The 25463-nt window shown below is 42.1% G+C and overlaps 1 protein-coding gene across 1 annotated transcript; it reads right to left on the minus strand.

Moving 5' to 3' along the window:
- Positions 1-3993: 3993 nt before the first annotated feature.
- Positions 3994-5346, minus strand: LOC110569344 (keratin, type I cytoskeletal 18-like). Its single transcript, XM_064360432.1, has one exon. The coding sequence runs from the start codon at positions 5344-5346 to the stop codon at positions 4054-4056; it is 1293 nt and encodes a 430-aa protein (XP_064216502.1). The 3' UTR covers positions 3994-4053.
- Positions 5347-25463: the final 20117 nt, after the last annotated feature.

Raw genomic sequence — 25463 nt, forward strand, 5'->3', positions numbered from 1 at the left:
CGTATTGAGGATCAATTGTAAGTTAGTTTCTAGGCTTGAGGATTCCCTAATAGTATTAACTCAGTTGTGTGCCATTTCTCTGTCTATAATTTTTCTTTTGTTTGTTTTGAGATGGAATCTCACATTGTTGCCCTGGTTGGAGTGCATTGGTGTGATCTTGGCTCACTGCAACCTCTGCCTCCTGGGTTCAAGCGATTCTCCTGCCCCGTAGCTTCCCAAGTAGCTGGGATTAGATGCATTGGTGGTATAGTGGTGAGCATAGCTACCTTTCAAGTAGCTGGGATTACAGACATGTGCCATCATGCCTGGCTCATTTTTGTATTTTTAGTAGAAATGGGGTTTTACCATGTTGGTCAGGCTGGCCTTGAACTCCTGACCTCAGGTGATCCACCTGTCTCAGCCTCCCAAAGTGCTGGAATGACAGGTGTGAGCCACCGCACTGGCCTGTCTATAAATTTTTAAGGAGAATTCTTTTTCCTACTCAGAGTCAAGGTAAAAAGCTTCTTTGTCATTTTTCTATGCCAGTTGGTGGTTTTTTTTTTTTTCCTAGTCTACCTTTTCACTGATACTACATTCCTTTGAAAGCCCTGGCTTTATGTAGGGGATCTCAATTTCAATTCTAATGTTTCTTTGACCCAGGATCTTGTTTTCTGTTCCCATGGGGGCATTAAAAACTAAGCCCCAACTTCCAGTTAAATGCGGCAGATTGAATACCTCATGACAGCAAAGGGAGAAAAAAGAACAGAAGAGAGGATGACAGCACCAAAATCTGGTGGAAAGCAAGTGGTTGAGAAGTAACTAATAGAATGCTGAAACCTAGGCTAGCAGTAGAGGCACTAAGCGTCAAGCTAATTAATATGCAGAATCCTGAAAGACTTAAACATTTAAGTCCTGAAAGACTTAAACATTTGAGGCACCATGTAACTCTGAAAGTGGGTAAAGATAATGCTAAAAGCAAGTTTATTGTTAGAAAGTCTGTATAGCAAGAAGTTAGATCTCCTCATTTCCTTCTCTGGAAGAAGACTGGAGCTTTACCCTCTAGACTGGCTACACTTGAAGGCCTTTTGATTGGGCGATATCAGACACAGCTGAGGACAGGGATACCGCACTTCATTCAAGAGAGGTGAATCAAAGTCTACATACTGAACAGGGATAACCTAGCCTGTTTCCTCATTTGGCTCTGAGAACCTTAGTGGCCAGGCTTATACCTCTCAGGCAAGAGTTTGGGAGGGTCTTTTCCAGAGAGGTAGACTATCCCCCACCCCCCAAAAAATCTGTGGAGGGTAAGACCCCAACAAAATGGTATAGTCGGTTTACCCCACCCATGCATAAAACTTCTAATCATATTTTTAGTAAGCCATTCTTAAATATGAATAGACAGGCAGTTGTGTACAGATATTTAAGCAAAGCTTATGAAGGAGAGACTAAAACAAAAATGACCAAGGAAGAAACAGACACAAGTTAGAAAGTTGGAAAGAACTTTTACAAATGTTAATGAAATTATTGGAGGAGATAAGCAAGGATTTTATATCCAAGAAAGAAGTACAGGAGGGTAGGGAAAAAAAGGTGTTGTTTTTTTTTTTTTAGAAAATGTTTTGCTCTGTCACCAAGAACTTTCATTCAATATTTAAAAAAAAATTTTTTTGGAGATGGAGCCTCATTCTGTCACCCAGGCTGCACTGCAACCTCCACTTCCCAGGTTCAAGTAATTCTCCCCTTCCCTTCCCAGGTTCAAGTGATTCTCCACTTCCCAGGTTCAAGTGATTCTCCTGTCTCAGCCTCCTGAGTAGCTGGGATTACAGGCACCTGCCACCACATCCTTTTTTTTTTGTTTGTTTTGTTTTTTTTTAGTAGAGACAGGGCTTCATTATGTTGGCCAGGCTGGTCTGGAGCTCCTGATCTCAAGTGATCTGCCCGCATTGGCCTCTCAAAGTGCTGGGATTACAGGTGTTAGCCACTGCGCTCAGCCATCATTCAGTATTATTTAAATCACCTGAAACGTTGGAAAGAGCCACTGAATTCATTAATAAGGTTAAATACATTATAATGCATTCATATAATGGAATACTATGCAGCCATTAAAAATAATGAAGCATTGGCCAGGCACGGTGGCTCATGCCTGCAATCCCAGCACTTTGGGAGGCTGAGACAGGCAGATAGCCTGAGGTCAGGAATTGAAGACCAGGCTGTCCAACATGGTGAAACCTTGTCTCTACGAAAAATGTAAAAATTAGCCAGGTGTGGTGGCACATGCCTGTAATCCCAGCTACTTGGAAGGCCGAGGTAGGAGAATTGCTTGAACCCAGGAGGCGGAGGTTTTGGTGAGCTGAGATCACACCATTGTACTACAGCCTGGGCAACAAGAACAAAACTCCATCTCAAAAAAATAAATAAATAAAATCTATCTTTCTAGATTTTGTGATGTCTATGATATTTTTGTTAGCTTTTAAAATTTTGTAATTTGTTGTGATTTCTTATTGTAAATAAATATTCATTTTCATACCAATTTCATATTTGCAATTTTCTATTTTACTTTTAAAAAGAGGACCCTCAAACTATATAAGCTTCAGGCCCCACAAGACCTGGATCCATTCCTGCCTGATACACAGCTGACATTCTCAAAGCTCTTTTCACTTTCACTTTGGAATTTCCAGTCTCCATATCCTTAAGATTCCCTTCATCCCTCCTGTGCTGAAGCTTTAGTTTACTGGATCCTACGTCTCCTTGGCTTCTTCATTCTTGAATTCATCCTTCTTTTGGTGGTTCATATATTCCAATAGCTTCCCAAGAAAGGTTACATAAGAAATGCATTTTTTAATTTCTTGCAACCATGCAAGATTTTTATTCTGTTCTCCTGCTTGATTGTTTGCCTGAGTATAGAATTCTAGGTTGAAAATAATTTTCCTTCAGAATTTTGAAGGCATTTCCCAATTGTCTTCTGGCTTCCAGTATTGCTATTGAGAAATCTAAAGACATTCTGATTTCTGATCTTTTATTTGTGATCTGTTTTTTTTAATCTCTAGAAACATAAAGATCTTTTTATCCCTAGAGTTCTGAAATTTCATGATAATGTGACTTAATTTCCATCTGTTAGTTATGGGTACTAAGTTCGCCCTTTTGATCTGAAAACCTATGTTTTTAAGGTTAAGGAAATTTTAAAGAATTAATTTTAAAAACAATGTTCTCTGTTTTTCTCTTTTCTGTCTTCCTCGAACTCCCAGGCTAGTCTTCTATTTTTCTTTTCTCTTCTATTTCCACCTCTTCGTCTCTTTTTTCTGGGAAATATCCTGGACTCTATCATCAATCCTTTTAATGAGTTTTTCACCTTTTCTTTACATTTTTAGTCTCTAAGAACTCAGTTTTTTTCATTGACTATTTTCTGAAACAATATATTTTTCTTATTTTAAAGTTTCAATATCTTAACTCTCTGAATATTTCAAATATAGGTGTGGAGATTTTTGTGTGTGGTGGTGGTGGTGTTGTGTTGTTGAAGTTTTCTTTTCTCCTGCAAAGTTTCTGTTTTATTCTGGTTTCTTTTTTTCTGTTAGTTTTGGTCTCTTTCACATCAGAGACTGCAATCTGTTGGTTCATTTTTAAGAATGAGAAACTAACAACCTGATGAAATGCTCTGAAATCATAGGTAGAGCTTATCAATTATGAAATGTCCTATGGGATAATCTGTCTGGAATGTTTCATCAGAAAATCTATAGTGCCAACATCTTTTGGTCTTTTCTCTTGGCCTAGTCAGATTTCTCAGAGGAGATATTTACTCTTTTGCCTTTACGGTAAAATTGTCGTATCTTTTCCCACAGTTAGAAAAGTAATCCAATATGGCACCCACTGTCAGAATCTGCAGGAACAGAATTCCCAAGTTGAGTCGGTTAAATAAACTTACTGTAGACTACAAGTGGTGAATGTGTTCATTTTTTTTTTAACTACTAAAAGGTCAGTAATTGATAAAATTGATACCAGTCATTTAGGATTTTTTTTTTTTTGACCTCTGAACTTTTTATTGGCCTCCTGCTCCCCAAAGGGTCCCCTGCTTCTGCTGGCCTAATGTCTCAGAACTTTGGTGTCGTTGGTCTCAGACACCACTTTGCCATCCACTATCCGGCGGGTGGTAGTCTTTTGGATGGTTTGCATGGAGTTGCTGCTGTTCAGGGCATCACTAAGACTGAAGTCCTCGCCGTCTTCCAGCAGGTGGCGGTAGGTGGCGATTTCAGCCTCCAGCTTGACCTTGATGTTCAGCAGAGCCTCGTACTCCTGGGCCTGGCGCTGTCCTTCTGCCCGGGTATGTGCCAGCTCTGACTCCAGGTGCAGCAGGATCCCATTGAGCTGCTCCATCTGCAGGGCGTAGCGGGCCTCCACCTCCCTCAGGCTGTTCTCCAAGCTGATCTTCGTATTTCTCATGGAGTCCAGGTCGATCTCCAAGGACTGGACTGTACGTCTCAGCTCTGTGAGCGTCATCTCAGCAGCTTCAACCTCAGTGGACCGTGTGGTGACCACTGTGGTGCTCTCCTCAATCAGCTGAGTCCAGTACTTGTCCAGCTCCTCTCGGTTCTTCCGAGCCAGCTCGTTATATTGAGCTCGGATTTCTGCCATGATCTGGGCGAGGTCCTGAGATTTGGGGGCATCTACCTCCATGGTCAACCCAGAGCTGGCAATCTGGGCTTGTAGGCCGTTTACTTCCTCTTCATGGTTCTTCTTCATGAAGAGCAGCTCCTCCTTGAGAGCCTCGATCTCTGTCTCCAGCTGCAGCCGAGTGACATTGGTGTCATCGGTGACCTTGCGGAGACCACGGATGTCGCTCTCCACAGACTGGCGCATGGCCAGCTCTGTCTCATACTTGACTCTAAAGTCATCAGCAGCAAGACGGGCATTGTCAATCTGCAGAACGATGCGGGCATTGTCCACAGTATTTGCGAAGATCTGAGCCCTCAGGTCCTCGATGGTCTTGAAGTAATGGCCCCAGTCTCTGACCTGGGGTCCCTTCTTCTCCAGGTGCTCCCGGATTTTGCTCTCCAGCTTCCGGTTCTCGGTCTCCAGGCTCCTCACTTTGTCCAGGTAGGAGGCCAGGCGGTCGTTCAGGATTTGCATGGTCTCCTTCTCGTTCTGGATGCCTCCCACTCCTGCCAGACCCCCGGCCATCCCCGCGGCCAGGCCCCCGACCCCCATGCTGCTCCGGAAGGTGGCGGAGCGCGTCATGGAGATGCGGGAACCAGAGCCCCCAGCGCCTGCATAGACGCTGGCCGTGCTGCTGACCGGCCGGGCGCTGTAGCTGGGCACCCGGACGGAGCCCACGGACCAGTAGTTGGTGGAGAAGGTGGAGCGAGTGGTGAAGCTCATGCTGCCCGGGGAGGAGAGCGAGAGGACAGGACTCAGGCTTTGCCGACGACCCATTTAGGATTTTTACTCACCAATTGGTATTGGCATTTGTTTCCATCAATTGCTTTTGCCAATGGTTAATAGTTAAACTCTTCCATAGTTGAATTTACATCTATATGGTCTGCAAATACTATATAATTGAGAGTTAATTAGAATTGATTGAGTGTCCCATTCTCTATACACATTCCGGTCTGCTCCTTTCGGGTTCAATCTGTCCATAAGTGCTGCATGAAGGGTTTCCTAAAGCTGTAGCTTGTGCTGTTCCCCATTGGAGGGAATGACCCCATGCTTGCTGAGGGCGGGTCCTTGACTAGGAGGAACCATTACAAAAAGAAACAGGATCAGGCTGGGCTTGATGGCTCATGCCTGTAATCTCAGCACTTTGGGAGACGGAGATGGGAGTATCACTTGAGGTCAGGAGTTTGAGACCACCTGGCCAACATGGTGAAACTCCGTCTCTACTCAAAACACGCGCCCGCGCGCCCGCGCACTCGCGCGCGCGCACACACACACACACAAGCTGTGTGGGGCAGTGCATGCCTGTAATCTGAGCTACTCAGGAGGCTGAGGCAGGAGAGTAGCTTGAACCCAGGAGGTAGAGATTTCAGTGAGTCGAGATCAGACCACTGCACTCCAGACTGGGTGACAGAGCAAGACTCCGTCTCAAAAAAAAAAAAAAAAAAAAAAGGCAGCTTGGATCTGGAAAAAATAAATTCAATCAAAGATCTCTTAATTGATGGTAGTGAATTTGTGTTTATGGTCATATTCAGGACTTCCTGGGTCTCCCACCTTTTCCCCTTTATGATTTGATTCCCAGATAGTTTGTTCAACATATATCTACCATTTAGTAAAAAAGAGTTTTCATTTTTACTTTCATCTTTCTGGTGAATTGTGAAATCATAAGTTCCTGTCCCAGCTTACTTAGTGAATTTTCATCAGATTGGTCACCATCATCACGTAGCACCCAAAAAGGTAATTTCATTTTAGACACATATATTTACTTGTTAGTTTCCCCAAATCACACTTCTTTTCCCACTCTTTGTCCCAATCCTTCACTTGTATATATCAAAGCAAAGTTCAAAATTCCTTATTTGTATGTATCCGGTCTCTTCATAAGTAGCATCACCAGATATACTTGGAGGTTTAGCAATTTGTTGATGGGACTCTTACCTGTCTCTGTTATTGTTACTCACTCTTTGGTCAGTCATCATGGAGTTATATGTTGGAAGCAATTATCATGAGAGTAAACGGCTTGTGATAGAACTGTAGGCTTCCTCGTGCATGTTCCTGAGTTAGTGAAAATCCTCAGCTACAAAGTGAGGAGTCAGTGCCTCCATCCTCCTTTTCTTGCTGCTTAGGAGGTGGGCAAGTTGAAAGGGTCATTTTATATTCAAATTATAAACACATTCTTGACAAATCAGATGCTAAGAAATCAGAAATGCTGTTTTTCCGTACAGCTCCTTAATGGTTGCTTTTACCAATTCAGCATTAGGTTGTGACAATATACTTTTAGCCCTGATGGGCTGGGCAGCAGTGAAATATAATCTACCTCTGGGCTGTGCCTCCAGGCCCAGTAGAGGGTAGGGAAAGGCCAAGCTCACAGGGCTGCTGGAATAGAACGTGCGTGGACTGCTAAATACCGTGGGCCCTCCCCCAGGCCAAGGCAGCATCCAGTCCTCCACAGTCTCTCTGTTCATGTGACCATTTGTCTGCCTCTCTCATCTTATCAGAACACATCTACAGCTTTGTTCCACGGGATTCTTCACCAGGGATCTGATGGCATCCACGTGAGGAACAAGGAACTTAATTTTGTGAGCCAGTCAATGGAATCTACAGCCGGCAGCCAAGCCAGTGGCCTAAACATAAACCACTACCTGGGAATTGGAATACGGGAAAGTCTTGTTTGCTCTGCAGAGCCCAGGTTCAAGTCATCGGTACTGCCTTTGGTTCTGCCCACTGGGAAGAAGCCCCTCATTCTCCTCTCCAAGTGTCCCCCGACACCAGGCAGGGTCTAAGGGGACCGCCACCGCAGGCGGTTTTAGAAGTGAAGGAGGCAAAGCCACCCACAAACCGGAGGGCAGCTCGGAGTCCGCCGTGCTTCTCCGGCACTGATGCCGGGGGTCTGCAGGGGGCGCCCTTGCCCAGGCTGGCCTCCGCAGCGCGAAGGCGGGACCAGCCTCTGTGGGGCTGAGCTTTCGGATCTCCTCTTCAGCAATGGAGCTGCTTTTGTTTGAACGTGACCAGTTCCCGTCGTACGGCTTGGGACCCCGAAGTATTTGATGTCCCTTGTTGTCTTAGGTTCCATAAGCAGCTGATAACTGACAAAGGGAGCATCCTCAGGACTAGAAGCCACAGGCCAAGTCCTTCCCCTGCCTCGGGAATTCCCAAAAGGCTCCAGTCACCATCAGTTAAGGAGACACACTTCATATTCTGATTGGTGATATGGACCCAGAGGAAGGGGGGCGGACACTGTGGTCTGCAAGGCTTCGGAGGCAGTGAGTGGCTCGGACCGCATGCAAATTGTGATGCCCTTCTAATAATCCGATACCCAGATATGGACCCAAGATGCCCATTAATATCTATGCCTGCGTTTTAGTGGTAGGCGGCTTGAAGAACAAAAGCCTCTCTCTGGTCCAGGGTGAATTCCTCCAGCGGGCAGAGACAGAGCCAAACTGAATCTTGGAGGGCGCCTTAATTTTCTCGTGATTATGCACATCCCTTTCAGTCAAAAAAATCGAGGGAAGACAGAGCTTCAAGCACCGTTTTTTTTTCTGAATTACCCTAATTAATTTGTCTTCATTGTATCGAGTAACTTCAGTGTCTGAATTAGGCCGCCCATTAAAATTCTGCTTTATTGGATTATGACACATTGCTGGAGAACGGATATTTCATTGTGAAGGGAATTGCTGATCTCGCCAAATGAAGGCTAGCTAAAAGTAGGGTTGTCAGATTTAGAAAATACAAATACAGGGTACCCAGTGGAATTTGGATTTAAGAGACATAACAAATAACTTTTTACTATAAGTATGTCCCAAATATTTCATGGGATGTACTTACACTAAAAATCAATTTGTTCTTTTTCTGAAATTCAAATTTAAGTGGGCATTCTGTATTTTATCTGGCAACCCTAACTGTAAAAAGAGAATTCAAACAATTTAAAAGACCTTAGACCTTCAGTACCATTGTACAGAGATAATCACCATTAAGAGTTTTAGGTATGTCTTTCCCTTTTTTGTTGTTTTCTTTTGTTTGTTTTTGAGATGGAATTTTGCTCTTATTGCCCAGGCTGGAGTGCAATAGTGCTCACTGCAACTTCTGCCTCCTGTATTCAAGCGATTTTTTTGCCTCAGCCTCCCAAGTAGCTGGGATTACAGGCATGTGCCACCACACCCGGCTAATTTTGTATTTTTAGTAGAGGTGGGTTTCACCATTTTGGCCAGGCTGGTCTTGAACTCCTGATCTCAGTTGATCCACCCCCCTCAGCCTCCCAAAGTGCTAGGATTACAGGCATGAGCCACCACACCTGGTTTGGGTATGTCTTTCTATGAACTATTCATGAATATACACAAATATATGTATGTATGTTCAAATCCTGGTTCCTCCAATTGCTAACTGGGTGACCTTGGAAGAGTTATCTAACCTCTCTGGATCTTAGTTTCTTTATCTGTAAAATGGGGATAATAATCGTATCTGTCTCAAAGAGTGTTAATGGGGATTAAATGAATCTGGCATTTAGAAGGCACTGAATGATTGTCTGTTATCAATAATTATTATCAATAATGATAACTAGGCTGAGCTCGGTGGCTCAAGCCTGTGATCCCAGCACTTTAGAAGGCCAAGGTGAACAGATCACTTGAAGTCAGGAGTTCAAGACTAGCCTGGCCAACAAGGCGAAACCATGTCTCTACTAAAAATACAAAATCTAGCCGGGCGTGGTGGCACAGGCCTGTAATCCCAGCTACTCGGGAAGCTGAGGCACGAGAATTGCTTGAACCCGGGAAGTGGAGGTTGCAGTGAGCCAAGATTGCACCACTGCACTCCTGCCTGGGTAACAGAGTGAGACTCTGCCTCAAAACAACAACTCAACAACAACAAACTACACACACACACACATACACACAAATAATAATATCACTAATATATATCATGTCTTAAAAATTTGAAAATGGATGCATACTCTATGAATTGCTCTATACCTTGCTTTTTTCAACTTTTATCTTGTTTATTCTTTTTCACAGATACATATAATTACTTTTAAAAAATTAAGCTTCTATTGATAATCATTTAGGTTATTTTCAACAGTTTTTGGCATGTACTGCTGTATAATGCATGCACTAACTGATTGCACCACTGGAGCTCCGATTTTCAACACTTTTCTATCTGAATATTGTTGCAGTGAACATGCTTGTGGTGAAATGATTGTATAAACGTGCTTCTTCTGTGTAGTCTGGACAATGAGCCAGCCAGGATTCAGAGCTTCCCCTCCCTCACTTTTTCCAGCATGGAGGGCTGCAGTTTATCACTGTCAGCAGAGCCAGCACCTCCTTCACCCAGGTGCCGGCAGCTGGCATCCCCAGACAACAAGGCAAACAATGGCAAAGGGCTGAGACTAGGATGCTCAGATGCAAAATTTTAGAGGGCACCAAAATCTCAGTAATCAAGATAAGTAATATTTTAATGCACTATTAAAAATTGATATTAATACAAAATGAATGATGGACAAATAGCAAGCTTTTAAATAAAGACAGGATTAACAACAGTGCCATACAGGGTCATATTGGATTTTACATTAATTTGTATTTTAAAAAATATTCCATCGAGCTGGGCATGGTGGTTTACACTTGTAATCCCAGCACTCTGGGAGGCTGAGGTGGGAGGATCGCTTGAGGTCAGGAGTTTGAGATAAGCCTGGGCAACAAGGCAAGACAGTTTTTACAAAAAATTAAAAATTAGCCAGGCATAATGGCATGTACCTGTAGTCTCAGCTACTTGAGAGGCTAAGGGAGGAGGATCCCTTGAGTCCAGAAGTTTGAGGTTACAGTGAGCTGACTGTGCCACTGCACTCCAACCTGGGTGACAGAGCAAGACCCTGTCTCAAAAACAAACAAAAAAACGCCCAAATCCCATTTCATTGAAATATAACATCTTGATTACTGAGTTTTTTGGTGTCACCTTACATTTCGAACCAGGGGCAAGTGCCCCATTGACCTCTTTATAAGTCCAGGCTCTGGGTGGCACCATATCTGGATGGCAGGCACAAGGTCCAAGTTTGAGCATCATTGATAAAGTGGTTCTAGCGGGGCGCGATGGCTCATGCCTGTAATCCCAGCACTTTGAGAAGACAAGGCGGGTGAATTGCCTGAGGCCAGGAGATCGAGACCAGCCTGGCCAACATGGTGAAACCCCATTATACTAAAAATACAAAAATTAGCCCATTGTGGTGGCGCACACCTGTAATCCCAGTTACTCAGGAGGCTGAAGCAGGAGAATCGCTTGAACCCAGGAAGTGGAGGTTGCAGTGAGCTGAGATGGCACCACTGCACTCCAGCCTGGGCCACAGAGCGAGACTCTGTCTCAAAAGTAAATTTAAAAATAAAAAGAAAGAAAGAAGGAAGGAAGGAAGAAGGAAGGAAGGAAGGAAGGAATGAAAGAAGGAAGGAAAGAAAGTGGTTCTTGTGCTTGCCTTGAAAGAAGGGAGCCCTTCAAAGAATGGGGTTCTTCCCATGAAACAGCCCCATATTGCATTTACAGTAAATGACTGGAGTTCAGCATACCTGTCCAGTGGTTAATGGGCTGAAGGGAGTCATAGGCCATCTCCTGTTGACCCTGATCTTCCTCCATTAAAATCTATTCTTCAATCCACACCACGTTTGTAACAGGGTTCGGGAATTTATTCCTGGGAGTCAATCCTGAAGGGATCTATCTAACACAACAAATCTTATATATATGCTTTTGTGAACATACAAATATATGTCTGCAGTATAAATTTCGCAAAGTGAAATTCCTGGCACAAATGATATGTGCATTACAAGTTTGGATAAATATAGCCAATTTCCTCTCCTAAGATAATATATCCATTTACACTCCCACTAAAAGTATGTGAGTATGTTTCTCCATATTCTTGACAATATTGAAAATTGTAGCACTTTTTAATCTTTGCTCATCTTACAGATGAAATAGTATTTCATTTTTGTTTTAATTATTATTTCTTAATTATGAGCAAGGTTAAGCAACTTTTATCTTCCTATGTATTTATAAAGCAATAAACAGTATGCTCTTCTATGAGTGAATTCTTTAGTCTCATTTTTCAGGTCAACTGTTGGTCTTTTTCTTACCGATTTGCTAATGCTCTTCAGAGAAGTTATTTTCTTAATAACTCTCTGGCTACTATATATGTTGCAGATATTATCCCTGATTTGTTTATCTTTTGACTTTTAAATGATTTTTTTCCTGAAGAAATGCTTTACATTCTTACATTGTCAAAGTTACTAATATTTTCTTTTATGATACTGTTATATTTTATATAGAAAGATCTTTCTTACAACAAGTTTATAAGCTCTTTGCCTTCTAGTACCTTTATGGATTTATTTCCTCTATTTAAATTCATCTGGGATTTTTTTTTTTTTGTATGTGTGAATAGAGAGTAAGAAAGACTTTTTTTCCCCTGAAATGACTAGCCAACATGATTTATTGAATATCTCTGGTTTTGTTTGTTTGTTTTTGAGACAAAGTTTCACTCTTGTCGCCCTGGCTGGACTGCAATGGTGTGATCTCAGCTCACTGCAACCTCTGCCTCCTGGGTTCAAGTGATTCTCGTGCCTCAGCTTCCAGAGTAGCTGGGATTACAGGTGTGTGCCACCACGCCTGACTAGTTTTGTATTTTTAGTAGAGATGGGGTTTCACCACATTGGCCAGGCTGATCTTGAACTCCTGATCTCAGGTGGTCCACCGCCTTAGCCTCCCCAAAGTGCTGGAATTACAGGCATGAACCACTGTGCCTGGCTGAAAACTTCTGCTTTTTGCCTACTGATTTGAAGTGTCACTCATATCACAGTTTAAATCCTCATTTGTATATGAGACTTTTCCTGAATTCTTTAATCTGTTACAATTGTCCACATTTCTGAACAAGCACTAAATTGTTACAAATAAGGTAGATATTTAATGCATTTTAGTATTTCGTATTTGTTTTCCCCAGAGTTAATAATTGTCACTTTTTTCCTTCATTTCCTCAGTTGTTTTTTCTTGGTGTCATTATCATTAATTCAACCTCTAATTCTTTGTTAGCTTATAAATCTCCTTGCAAGATTGATTATTTTCTCAATTTTATCTCCCTGAAAAGAATCTGGGCTTGCCGTTCTCCATAACAGGTACACATTTTGTATCCCTTTGTCTTCTGTCCTGGTGTCCTGGGATTCCCTTAGCCTGTCTCCTGTGATAGAACTCCAGTTTCCTGAACATTCTCTCTTCCTTGTTTTGTTTACTATCATGTTTGGGTAAAGCAGGCCCTTTAGTAGTTTCATAAGGAAGGGTGCATGGGAGGTAAATTTTCTCACATCTAAAATGTCTTTATTTTGCTCGCATATTTGAAAAATGACTAGACGTGGTTTCTCCAGATTGAAAATCATTTCACTCTAGGATTTGAAGACATTGCTGTTTTGCTTTCCAGCTTCCTGTTGAGAAGTCAGAAGCCATTTTTTGTCCCTGATCTTTTATATGGGTCCTTTGGCTTCCTCTCTAGAAATGTGGAAGATTTTTTTCTTCATCAACATTGTGAAATCTAAATGATGATGCTCTTAATTTGGAAACTCATACTATACATTTCTGGGCAATTTTCTTGAATTATTTCTTTAATGGTTTCCTTCCTTTCATGTTCGCTGTTTATTCTTTCTGGGACTCCTACTGTTTGGGTCTTGTTCCTCCTGAATGAGGCTACCAAGTTTCTTATCTTTTCATTTCTGTTTTCTACCTCTTTGTATTTGAACTCTACATACTTAGAGATTTCCTCAACATCATCTTCCAAATTTTCTGTATATTAAAAATAATCTCTACTATCATGTCATTAATTTCCAAGGGCCTCTCTCATTCTTTTCTCTGTGAATACTTTTTTCTTTGTAGCATTCTATACTTAATTTATGGATATAATATTGCAATTGTTTTTAATTTTTCTAAGGATATTGTAATAGTTAATCGGATGTTTCAACTTGACTGGGCCATAGGGTACCTAGATATTTGGTTAAACATTATTCTGGGTTATCTGCGGGGGCGTTTCTGGATGAGGTTAACATTGAATCAGTAGACTGAGTAAAACAAATTGCCTTCACCAATGTGAGCAAGGCTGATTCAATCTGTAGTATTCAATTTGAATAGAACAAAAAGGCTGAGCAAGAGAGAATCTGCTTTTTCTACCTGATGGTCTTTGAACTGGGACATTGGGCTTCTGTCTTTGGACATGGACTGGAACTTACATCATCAGCTCTATTGGTTCTCAGGCTTTTAGATTGCAGATCTGGGGACTTCTCGACCTCCATAATTATGTGAGCCATTTCCTTATAATAATCTCCCCTTTATGTATCTAGATTTATCTTTTTATTTTTATTTATTGCTATTAGCATGAGCAACCAGGTAAATATCTATCTATGTATCTATGTATCTGTCTATCTATCTATCCATCCATCCATCCATCCAGCTACCTTATTGTTCATTTCTCTAGAGAATCCTAATATTCATATTAATAATAAGATTTGTTTTGCTTGTTTTAGTTTTCTTCTCCTTGTGTAATTGCATAATTCATCTTCTCCAAGTTTCTTTTTTCTATTTGCACATTTAGTTTCTAGTGATTCATGTTAGAAGTTCTCCTCAGATGCTTCAGGTGATCCTTGGTAGTTTGCTCCTTTTTAAGCTGACTGGAAGCTTTGACAGTGCAAGGAAGGATTTATAGTGTTTTCTGGTTGGATGATTTCATTGGAGGAACCCTTGAGGTCTATACCTTTCTGTTTTTACTTGTCAACTGATCAGCTTCCCCAGATATGTCCTTTCCCAACTCTCTGGAAGGGTGCAAGCCAGGCTGCCAATGTCGTAGGAGCGGAGGTGGAAGAAGGCAAGAGCTTTCTGCCTCTAGTGGTTGCACCTAATCCTGTTTTCTATGTAGTGTCCCTGACCTCGAGAGTGCCTAGTATCCTCCGGATCAGACATCTCCCTCACCCTCATCCCTAGTTTACTCTTTTTCGAGAATAAACCACCAATCTTTTGCTGTGGGGAGACAGGGAGTTGGGTGGGCAGCTAGGGCTCTAACTCCTTCTATTAATTAATTAATTAATTTATGACAGAGTCTTGCTCTTCACCCAGGCTGGAGTGCAGTGTCATAATCATAACTCACTATAATCTTGAACTCCTGGGCTCAAGCAATCCTTTCACCTCCGCCTCCCAAGTAGCTAGGACTACAAGTGTGCGCTATTTTTTTTTTTTTTTTTTTGTAGAGATGAGGTCTCTCTATGTTGTCCAGGCTGGTTTTGAATTACTAGCCTCAAGTGATCCTTCCACCTCTGCCTCCCAGGGTGCTGAGATTACAGGTGTGAGCCACTGTGCCAGACCTCTAATTGCTTCTTAAATGGTATTTCCATCAGTTCTCTTTGTTTGACTTCTCTTTCATTTCCAAAGATAAGTGGTTCCATCCATTCCTGTGCCTTTTGGAAGATTCTGTAATGTAAATTGGCTTGATTTCTATCTTTCCCCACTGCCACCTTAGGATTCTGTTTTCTTAGGTCTGAGTCATTTATTCATGGCACAGATATTCATTGTATATTTATTTTGCAATTAGATACTGGAGTGCATTTGCTTACTCTCAAGTTTTCAAAGTACACAATACCATAATATCTGCAAATAATGAAAATTTTCCTTCCTCTACTAACTTCTACACCTTAATATTTATTTTCCTTCTCAATTTGTATTGGCTTATACCATCAGTACGACATGAAGTAGTATTGACATGGCCGTCCTTGTCTTTTTCCTGGATTTACTGGGATTCTTTTAGTAGTTCACCATTAAGCATGCTGCTGGTTTGGATCTGATTGCATACATTTATTGTGTTAAGGAAATATCCTTCTTTTTCGTTAAAAGATTTGTGTCAGAAATGAATGTTGAATTTTTCTAAATACCTTTTGGTCCCCTACAGATTTTTTTTTCTTTTTTCTTTTTTTTTAAAGACGGGGTTTCACCATGTTGGTCAGGCTGGTCTTGAACTCCCGACCTCAGGTGATCCGCCCGCCTTGGCCTCCAAAGTGCTTGGATTACAGGCATGAGCCACTACGCCTGGCCGCCCTACAGATTTTTAAAATCCATATTCATGAGTGAAATTTGCCTGTAGTTTTCTATTCAATGCTGTATTTTTTAGGTTTTAGTATCAGTGTAATATTGCTTTTGTAAAAAAAACCCTAAAATCTTGCTTTCTCTCTTATACTTTTGAACAGTTTAACAGCATTGGAACTATCTGGTGAGTAATTAAAAAAATTATAGTGTCCAGTACCTGAACAGATTGCCCCTCTACCCTCCTTCAAATCAAATCATAGTTTATAGGGTGACGCCTACTTGTAAGTCAGTTCCGCAAGCTGTGGTCTCAGCAACTACAGAGGTAATATTAAATGAAAGATGCAAAATTTACTTTCTAGGAGCTCCAGGGAGCCGGAAAAGGAGGAGAAGGAAAAGGAGGAGGAGGAAGTTAATTGTGTTGTTTGGACAAGAATTTAGTTCAACAGACTATGTTTTTCTACATCCAATCACAAGACAGGCCTGATAAAATAGGACAAAGTAAAAGGAATTTTTGCTACTCCTTTCTCCCAAGCTCTGAGACTTGGCCTCACAATTCTGTAGTCTCCCCAGGAGCCCTGTAGAAGCTTTCCCAGAGGAAATATGTGAGGCCCTCTCTGGGCCACTGAAACAAGGTCTGAGCTTGCTGCTTGCTGACAAATGCAAAGTGCTGTGTTGGTTTAGTGATTTGCTGATCCCCTTACTTTGATGAAGGTGTTTGATTCATTGCATCAGCTTGATATGGCTAATTCAAGACCTGGCTTTTCACAGTTTATCTACTGCCTGGGGAAACACTGAGATGGAAGAGTCTAGAAAAAGTTCATTATATTATAAACGAGAGACTTCTGATTATGTCTGCAAATGGAAGTTGCTGCTTCCCAAGGCTTGGCTTCACCATCAGACAGTGGCCAAATGGGACGACTCTTACAGTTCTCCAAGTGTATACTGAAATGGGGAGGGTGTGGAGATGTCTTCATATTTTAGATGGGCTTGGAGCTTATGCCACCTCCTCACTCCCTTTTAACTGTCAGAATTGATGAGAAGGTCAGTATAGCTCGAGTGACCAAGAGCATAGACTCTGGATTAGACAGATCTAGTGTAGATCCCATTTCTGCTCTAATTAGCTCCATCAGTTCGTCAAATTAATGAACCTCCCCAAGCCTCAGCTTATCTGGAAAATGAGGACAGTCATCAAACTTACCTCAGAAGGTTGATGTGAAGACGAAGTGAGATATTGGCTAAAAGACTCCTGACAGAATGTCACGCCCGTAAGTAAGGACCTACAAGCGATTGTTATTATTATTGTTATTGTTATTCTTATTCTATATGCCTTCTGAGACTGATACTTCGGCCACTAAATAAATAAATAAAGCTCCTGCTGATGGAGAGAGACTGGTAAGGGTCAGGCCTGTCTGGGAGTTTGATAGCAGCTGCGGAGTTGCCTAAACCAATCCACCCTGCGGTTAGCAGGAAGATGCTGATCCCTGACTTGCCTGTTCTTGCTTCCACATCTTCTGTACCAGGGGAAGTGGCAGGAACTTCTTGGATGTGCAAGTTCTGATCTCTGGAAGTAGACCAGGGTCTTTGTTCTAGTTGTGAATGGAGAGTGAACTTCAAGTCAGCAAATCTTGTTGTTACTTCTGATTGGTCCTCGACAGAGCAAAGTCCCCCTTGGGGGACTCACCTGCTCCCTGAAGCATCGAATCTGCCCTGGGCATCACGCCACCTCTCAGCATCTTCTCTTGGACACCGCTGTGCTGCTCAGCTGCTCTGCCCTCTGACGCTAGCCTCCAGCTGGGTTCTCTCTGTGACTGGAATAGCCTGGACTGGCTGTGGATAAAAAAGTTTGCCCCCTTCTTCTTCCTCATTTTGTCCTCTTTGCAATGTCTTTCCTCTCTCTTCCTACCCCAGGGACTCCCCCAGTCTCCACTTTCTTCAGTTACCCTGTGTTTTCCCATCCTTTTCCCGTGCTGCTTCCCATTGCAATCAAAATTTAAATCCTTTATTCGTAAAATTTAATAAATGAATCAAATTACTTACAGCATGTGTTAAGCTCTTTTGCTTGTAATAAATGGCTTTCTTTGGTTTATCTCAAATAATTCTCTTCCCCCAGTGGGAAGGTGGGTTGCATAATTATTGTGAAGAACCCACATGGTGACTGTGGGAATCAGGGCACTGTCAGCACCCAGAGTGGCTGCCCAGCTGGGCTTCTTGCAGCTACAGCACGGCTGGGGAACCGGCAGTGGGGCCCAGGATGCAGAGCTCTGGGGACAGTAACTTGTCCCCCTTTCAGCAGGAGATTGTCTACTTTTTGGCATGACCGTGACACGGCCTCCTGCCTCTGCTTCTCACACTTTTGTCACTACCAGCTCACCTCTAACTCTTCTTTTCTCTGCCCCATGGCTTCTGTTTTCTCCAAGCTTCTACTTATCAAGAGTTCTAGTTCTCAGTGGCTTCTATTACCTCATGGCACTGCCTCTTCTTTACAGTGGAACCCCTCACGGGCTGCTGGCTGGGCCACTCATTGCTGACCCTGCATTGGTTTTCCACTCCTGATCCTTCACCAGTGGACACAGAAGACACATGGCTCTGGGCTGGGCGTGGTGGCTCATACCTGTAATCCCAGCACTTTGGGAGGACAAGGTGGGTGGATCACCTGAGGCCAGGAGTTCAAGATTAGCCTGGCCAACATGGTAAAACCCCATCTCTACTAAAAATACAAAAAATTAGCCAGGTGTGGTGACTTGTGCCTGTAGTCCCAGCTACTCAGGAGGCTGAGGCAGAAGAATTGCATGAACTGGGAGGTGGAGGTTGCAGGTGAGCTGAGATTGCGCCACTGCATTTCAACCTGGGTGACAAGAGTGAAACTCTGTCTCAAAAAAAAGAAAAAAAAAAATACAGGTGGCTCTGGACTTGCTTCTCAGCACAGGGACTGTTGGTGTGTCCAGCACTCTGAGCTTGACTTTATCCAAGAAACACCATGATCTTTCTACAGAGATCAATGATTCCTAGGCTAGATGATTGGCAGAACCTCATGGGTAAATTGTTTAAAATACAGATTTCTGGAAGCCACTTATCTATAAAATGATTATAGTGATAACACCTACCTTACAGGAGTGGCATGGTTGATTTCTTTCTCTTCCCGCTCCCCAAAATTCTTTGTGCTATGTGTGTAGTGACAAATGTTTGGAAATATAAGTTCCCCCAAATGGGAACTTAATAGTTCAGTGGTTCTCAAGGTCTGCGAAGAGGAGGGAGGGACAGTGCATCAGAATTACCCAGGGAGTGCCATATACTTGACCTCTGCAACCAGAATGGAGGGGGTGCTGCTCAGACTCTATGCCAGCTGCAAACCCTATCTCTACATCACTGCACTAAGTAACTTACAGCATGTCTTTAAAATAGAATCTCATGTAGCCAATCAAATTGGTTTTGCTGAAGGCCATTTTGTTTAACATGCAAAGAAGGTCATGATGGATCATCAAATTAAAAAAGCAGGTTGTAGAACAGTACTATGATCGGATCTAATTTTTAGGGGGGAAAAGGTACGTACATCTACACATAGCTAAGGGCCCGGAATAGTAAAAGCATGGTTGGCAGACTTGCTACCCCAGCATCACCAGGGAGCTTGATAGAAATGTAGAATCTGGATCCCCACTCCAGACCACTGACTAAGAATCTGCATTTTGACAAGATCTCCACGTGATGGGTGTGGACATTAAAGTGTGAGGCTCACTGCTCTAGAACACTGGTTCTTGTCTTGGGTGCTCATTAGAATTCACCTGGGGAGCATGGAAAAAAAATCCCCATGCCCAGGTGGTACCCAGACCAATTAAATCCTAGTCTCTGTGGGGAGAGCCTGGTGTCATATAGCTTTAAACTCCCAAATGATCTCGATGAGCAGCCAGGATGAAAACAGCTGCTGTGAGGATATATCCCAGGTGTTAGACTGATTGTCCTGCAGATGGTGAGAATCTGGTGGTTCTTCTTTCTGCTTTTCTATATTTCCTGATTTTTGTCTAAGAAGCACATCAGATTTTGTAATGATAAAGAAAATTTTTTTTTTTTTTTTTGAGATAGAGTCTTGCTCTGTCGCCAGGCTGGAGTGCAGTGGCGCAATCTTGGCTCACTGCAATCTCTGCCTCCTGGGTTCAAGTAATTCCCCCGCCTCAGCTTCCTGAGTAGCTGGGACTACAGGCACGCACCACCATGCCTGGCTAATTTTTTGTATTTTAGTAGAGATGGGGATTCACCAGGTTGGCCAGGATGGTCTGGATCTCCTGACCTTGTGATCCACCCACTTCAGCCTCCAAAAGTGCTGGGATTACAGGCATGAGCCACCACACCTGTTCAGAAATAATTTTTAATTTAAAAACCCTAAATTAATGCAAGGCTCATCTAAGGCTTAGACAGAAGCCTTGAAATGAGGAATACGTTTTAGAAGAAGATTCACAATAGAAAGAAAGGGAGGTCGGACATGGTGGCTCACACCTGTAGTCTCAGCACTTTGGGAGGCCAAGGTGGGCTGATTTCTTGAGGCCAGGAGTTTGAGACCAGCCTGGGCAACATGGCGAAACCTCCTCTCTACAAAAATTAGCCGGGTGTGGTAGCACATGCCTGTAGTCCCAGCTACTCATGGGGCAGAGGTGGAAGAATCACTTGAGCCTCGGAGGCGGAGGCTGCAGGGTGTTGAGATCGTGCCAGTGGACTCTAGCTTGGGCAACAGAGCCAGACCCTGTCTCAAAAAAAAAAAAAAAAAAAAAAGAGGGTCCGGGGGCAACATGGGCCAAAAAGGTTGAAATTAGGAGTCGCTCCTCACTCCACCTAACACCTGACCTCGTACGTCTCTTCCCCCTAAGACAGAAGGAACTAAACATTGCTAGAGCGTACGTACTAATCACCCAGCATTGTAATAGGTGTTTCTTTTCTTCCTTTTTTTTTTTTTTTCTCTGTTGAGATGTAGTCTTGTCGCCCAGGCTGGAGTGTAGTGGCTCAATCTCAGCTCATTGCAACCTCTGCCTCCTGGGTTCAAGCAATTCTCTTGCCTCTGTCTCCTGAGTAGCTGAGACTACAGGTGCCCACCACCATGCCCGGCTAATTTTTGTATTTTTAGTAGAGACAGGGTTTTATCATGTTGGCTAGGCTGGTCTCGAATTCCTTACCTCAAGTGATCCGCCTGCCTTGGCCTTTCAAAGTGCTGGGATTACAGTATGAGCCACCGCACCCAGCCTGTAATAGGTGTTTCATGGATCCATATGAACTGTGAGTGTAAAATACAAACCAAATATCAAAAAGACTTACTACAAAATAGCTCATGATGTTTCATATTGAAGTCACATTGGAAGGCATTGTTTTGGATATATTTGGGTTAAATTAAATATATTGTTAAAATTTATTCCACCCATCTCTTTACCTTTTTTAATTAGACTCCTAGAAAATTTAAAATTACATCTGTAGCTCACATTTGTGGTTCATACTTTATTTCTAGATGGTCAGTGGAACTAGAATAGCAGACCCATGGGGATTACTTAGGTTGGTTGTTCATTCTTTTTGGGTCCCTCCTAAGAGCAGAGAAAGAGGTGAGAGAGGAATTAACTTCTCCCGAGCCTGTCTGATTGAGGATTGGATGGAAAACAGGTTAAAATGCATTTGAGGATATCCCTGCTCGTTTTCTTTTCTTTAAATTTTATTTTACTTTTCAAACTTTTTTTTTTTTTTTTTTGAGACCAGGTAATGAGACTGCCTAATTTTTGTATTTTTTGTAGAGATGGGGTTTTGCCATTCACCATGTTGCCCAGGCTGGTCTCAAACTCCTGACCGCAAGTGATTCACCTGCCTTGGCCTCCCTCCCCACAAAGTACTGGGATTACAGGCATGAGCCACTGAGCCCAGCAGATGACCCTTTTCTTTAGCCTAGTGGTTCTCAGCCTCAGCTGACCATTTGCATCTCCTGGGGAGCTTTAAAAAATCTGATGCTCAGGGACACTACTGTCCAATTAAATCAGAATCTCTGGAGAATCTGTTTTTCAGAATACTGCGGCTCACGCAAGGTTGAGAACCACTGCTTTAGCCAGATTTGTAATCCTTCCCTGGGAACAAACTATAGGTATCTGGAAAAATAAGCAGCCTTTAGAAAGCAATAGCCTGTGAAGATCTTGAAGGATATTATTTGGGTCATTATAAGTGTTTCTTCAAAAACAATTGATACTTTATTTCCCTTTTGTGAATTAACCCTGAAAGAACAAGGTTAGTTCTCTAACCCGGTTAGAGACCTAATCTTGTAAGTTCATCCTCGTGGCCACTAGGGGGATGGGATAAAACGCTTGTGGAAGGACAGGCCTGTGTCCCTGGAGAAATTGCTTCTAGTGGAGGTAAGCTGGCACTGTCATCTTAGTGTACAAAAGACCAGCACGTACTGCTACTTTTCAACTTTTATATGAGTTAAATCCTATAAGCTCCCCTGAAGGACCTGACTTTGCCCCTAGGAGTGAAAATTAATATAATCCCTCTGGAGAAAGCAATGTAATTATAGAAAATATTTATTGAGCGCTCATTCTAGGTCGGACATTGTGCTAAATGCTTCATGCACATTATCTTATTTAATTCCTTACAAAAATCCTATGCAGCAGGTACAATTATCTGTCTTTTCAGATGAAAAACAAGGACAGCAGCCAGGCACAGTAACTTGTGACTATAATCCCAGCATTTTGGGAGGCCGAGGTGAGAGGATAGCTTGAGGCCAGGAGTTCGAGACCAGCCTGGCCAACAAAAAGAGACCCTCCCCTCTACAAAAAATACAAAAATTTAGCTGGCGTGGTGGTGCATGCCTGTAGTCCCAGCTACTCAGGAGGTTGAGGTGGAGGATTGCTTGAGCCCGGGAGGTCAAGGCTGTAGTGAGCCGTGATCGTGCCACTGCACTCCAGCCTAGATGACAGATGGAGACCCTGTCTCAAACAAAACAAAACAAAACAAAACAAAACAATAGCAACAAAACCAAACAAGGGCTGGAAGGATATAAGATACCCATGGCTACAGAGCTGGATAATAAAGCATTTGATCTTGGCAATCTGTCCCCTAGAACCTCTCTCTTACCCTCTAAATATGCTTAGACTTTGACCCAAGGCTTATAGTTCCTGGACTTTACTCAAGGAAATGATCAGACAACTGCATAATTCAGAACAAAACTGGACCTAGAAAAACCCCTGTTCTTGTGGGAGACTAGTCAAATAAATTATTATGCAGCCATAAAATGAAATACTATGCAACAGATAAGAGTGCTGATATAGAAGTTTTTTATTTAAATGGAAAAATCTTCATGAAGTATTAAGTTAAAAAAAAGTTAGAAAACATATTTAGCATGATATCCAGAAATCAAAAATTGGCAGATACATGTAGGTGGAAAGAACACTAAAATATTAACAGTGGCTATATTTAAGTGGAATCTCAGAAATTTTAACTTTCATCTTTAGATTTTTCTTTTTATGCTAATTTTTCCATAATGTATCTTTTGGGCAGTGATTTTTTAAAAGCAATGCAAACTAAGATATTTCAGGATATGAAAGAACAATGCCTGATTAAAGGAAGTGGAAGGAGTAAATGGGAACTGTTCTTGAGATTATCCTGGGCACTAAATTTAGCTCTAAAACTCTGCCAACCAAAGGAAAGAGATAAACATATTGGTTGCACAATTTTCACAAAATTTTATGTAGTGTTTTAGGAAAGGGCCTCTTAGGTGATTTTCCTCATTTCTAATTGTTCACTCTTGTGAATTTCAGAGTGTGGGGCCCTAGACAGATGTCCCACATATGTCCCAATTCTGTGTTACCAAGTGCATTTCACTTGATTGTACCTATGTTTAACACTGGAGAGAGTGCCAGGTCGGGGGCTGAGCGCAAACCATCTCTTCCTTGCAACAGCACTCTGATTCCTACCTCCTGCTCATCCTCCATCTTGAATCCCATCCCACACAAATCTTTCTGTTGCTTAAGTCTAGTTCAGGCACCTCTGCTAGAGTCATCAGTTCAAACCAACCTTCCCCTTTGGTGAGCCTATTGCAACACGCATCCTCACAGAACAATTCGGTATGAACACATTCGCTCATTTCATAAGCAATGTTTCTACTATTAGACTGGAAACACCTCATGAACGCAAACCTGTTCTCTCCTATGTATAGAACCCTAGAATCAGCATTTTAGAGTTTGAAAGGGAGATCTGACAGCTAGGGTGATCAATGCATCCTGGTTTGCCCTAGACTTTCCCAGTTTTAGTACTAAAGGTTCCACATTCAGAAAAGCCTCTTAGTCCCAGCAAGATGGCAGGACGCTAAGTGACACGTGACCGTATATTGCTTCCATAGAACAGGAGGCAGTTATAGAAGAATAGTAAGCAGTTGATGTTGTAGAAGAATATTTAACGACATGAAAAATATTTCTGACAATACATATTGGTAAGTTAAAAAGCATTTTACTAAGCAGTATTCATAGTATGATCCTATGTTTGTTTACACACACACACATACAGCATGAATTGTGCATTATAAATGATCTTTTCCTTTATTACTTTTCTTATGCATTTCTACAGTACACATTAATTGATTTTCTAATAATAAAAATTAACAATTACTCTAGTCTGGACAACATGACAAAACCCTGTCTCTACAACAGATACAAAAATTAGCAGGGCATGGTGGCAGGGGGCTGTGGTCCCAGCTACTCAGGAAGCTGAGGTGGGAGGATCGCTTGAGCCCAGAGGTAGAAGCTGCAGTGAGCACGATTGCATCACTGCCTTCCGGCCTGGGTGATGGAGTGAAGTCTTGTCTCAAAATGAACAAAAAGAAATAACAATTACTATTAATTGGTATTAAGGAGAACTTTCCAGATCTTGGTCAATGATTTTTTGAGGCTACAGAATCACAGGGATGTTTGTGTCCTATGATATTTACTTTTGTAATGCTTGCATTTTTTTATTGTACTTGATCAATTTTATAGTCAAAGGGAAACAATTTTTAAAAGAAAGAAAAAATGAATTAAGGAACAGAGAAATTCATAATCTTTAATCCAACTATTTCATTTTTAGAAAATTTCCTAACCCTGAATATGAGCAAATATTTATACAGAGATTTCTCACCACAGAAGCATTTATAATAGAAAAACAAGCAAACAAAACAATGTTTGTGGTAACAGGCTTTTAAATACCATCAAAATATCTAGCCATAGAAAGCTGGAAAAGGGAATTATAACAGGGCCATTAGATGGATCCACAGTGGCATAGTGAAGTGAGAATGATTCCAGCCTGCCTTGGTTCAAATCTCAGTTCTGCCACTTACTAACTGTGTGACCTTGTACAAGTTACTGAACCTCTCTGATTTTCAATTTCCTTGTAGTAAAATGGGATAATAATACCTATATAATAAGATGATTATGAGGATTTTTTTTTTTTATCATTCAGAGTTTGGGCAGGAAACAGAAGACACTCTCAAACTGGGTAATGTGGGAAGAATCTAATAAAGAAATTCTACTGAGGTGACAGCAGGGTGTCCTAGGGGGGTGTTGAGTAGTTATTGGAACCTGGAGACAGAGAGATGTGGAGAAGAGAAGCTGTAGTTTTGATGAAAGGAGCAGTCCCATGACTGCTTGACCTTGACCTTACCGTTTATAAATACCTTGACCTTGCCGTTTAGTCTCCTGAGATACCTGTAATTACACTCCCTGGCTGCAATAAGGTTATGTGCAAACAACCCACGAACCTCAGTGACTACAAACTACAAACATTTGTTT

The sequence above is a fragment of the Aotus nancymaae genome, unplaced genomic scaffold (assembly GCF_030222135.1).
Source record: "Aotus nancymaae isolate 86718 unplaced genomic scaffold, 86718_ANA_hifiasm-v0.15.2.pri h1tg000040l, whole genome shotgun sequence".
In the NCBI taxonomy this organism is placed as follows: domain Eukaryota; kingdom Metazoa; phylum Chordata; class Mammalia; order Primates; family Aotidae; genus Aotus; species Aotus nancymaae.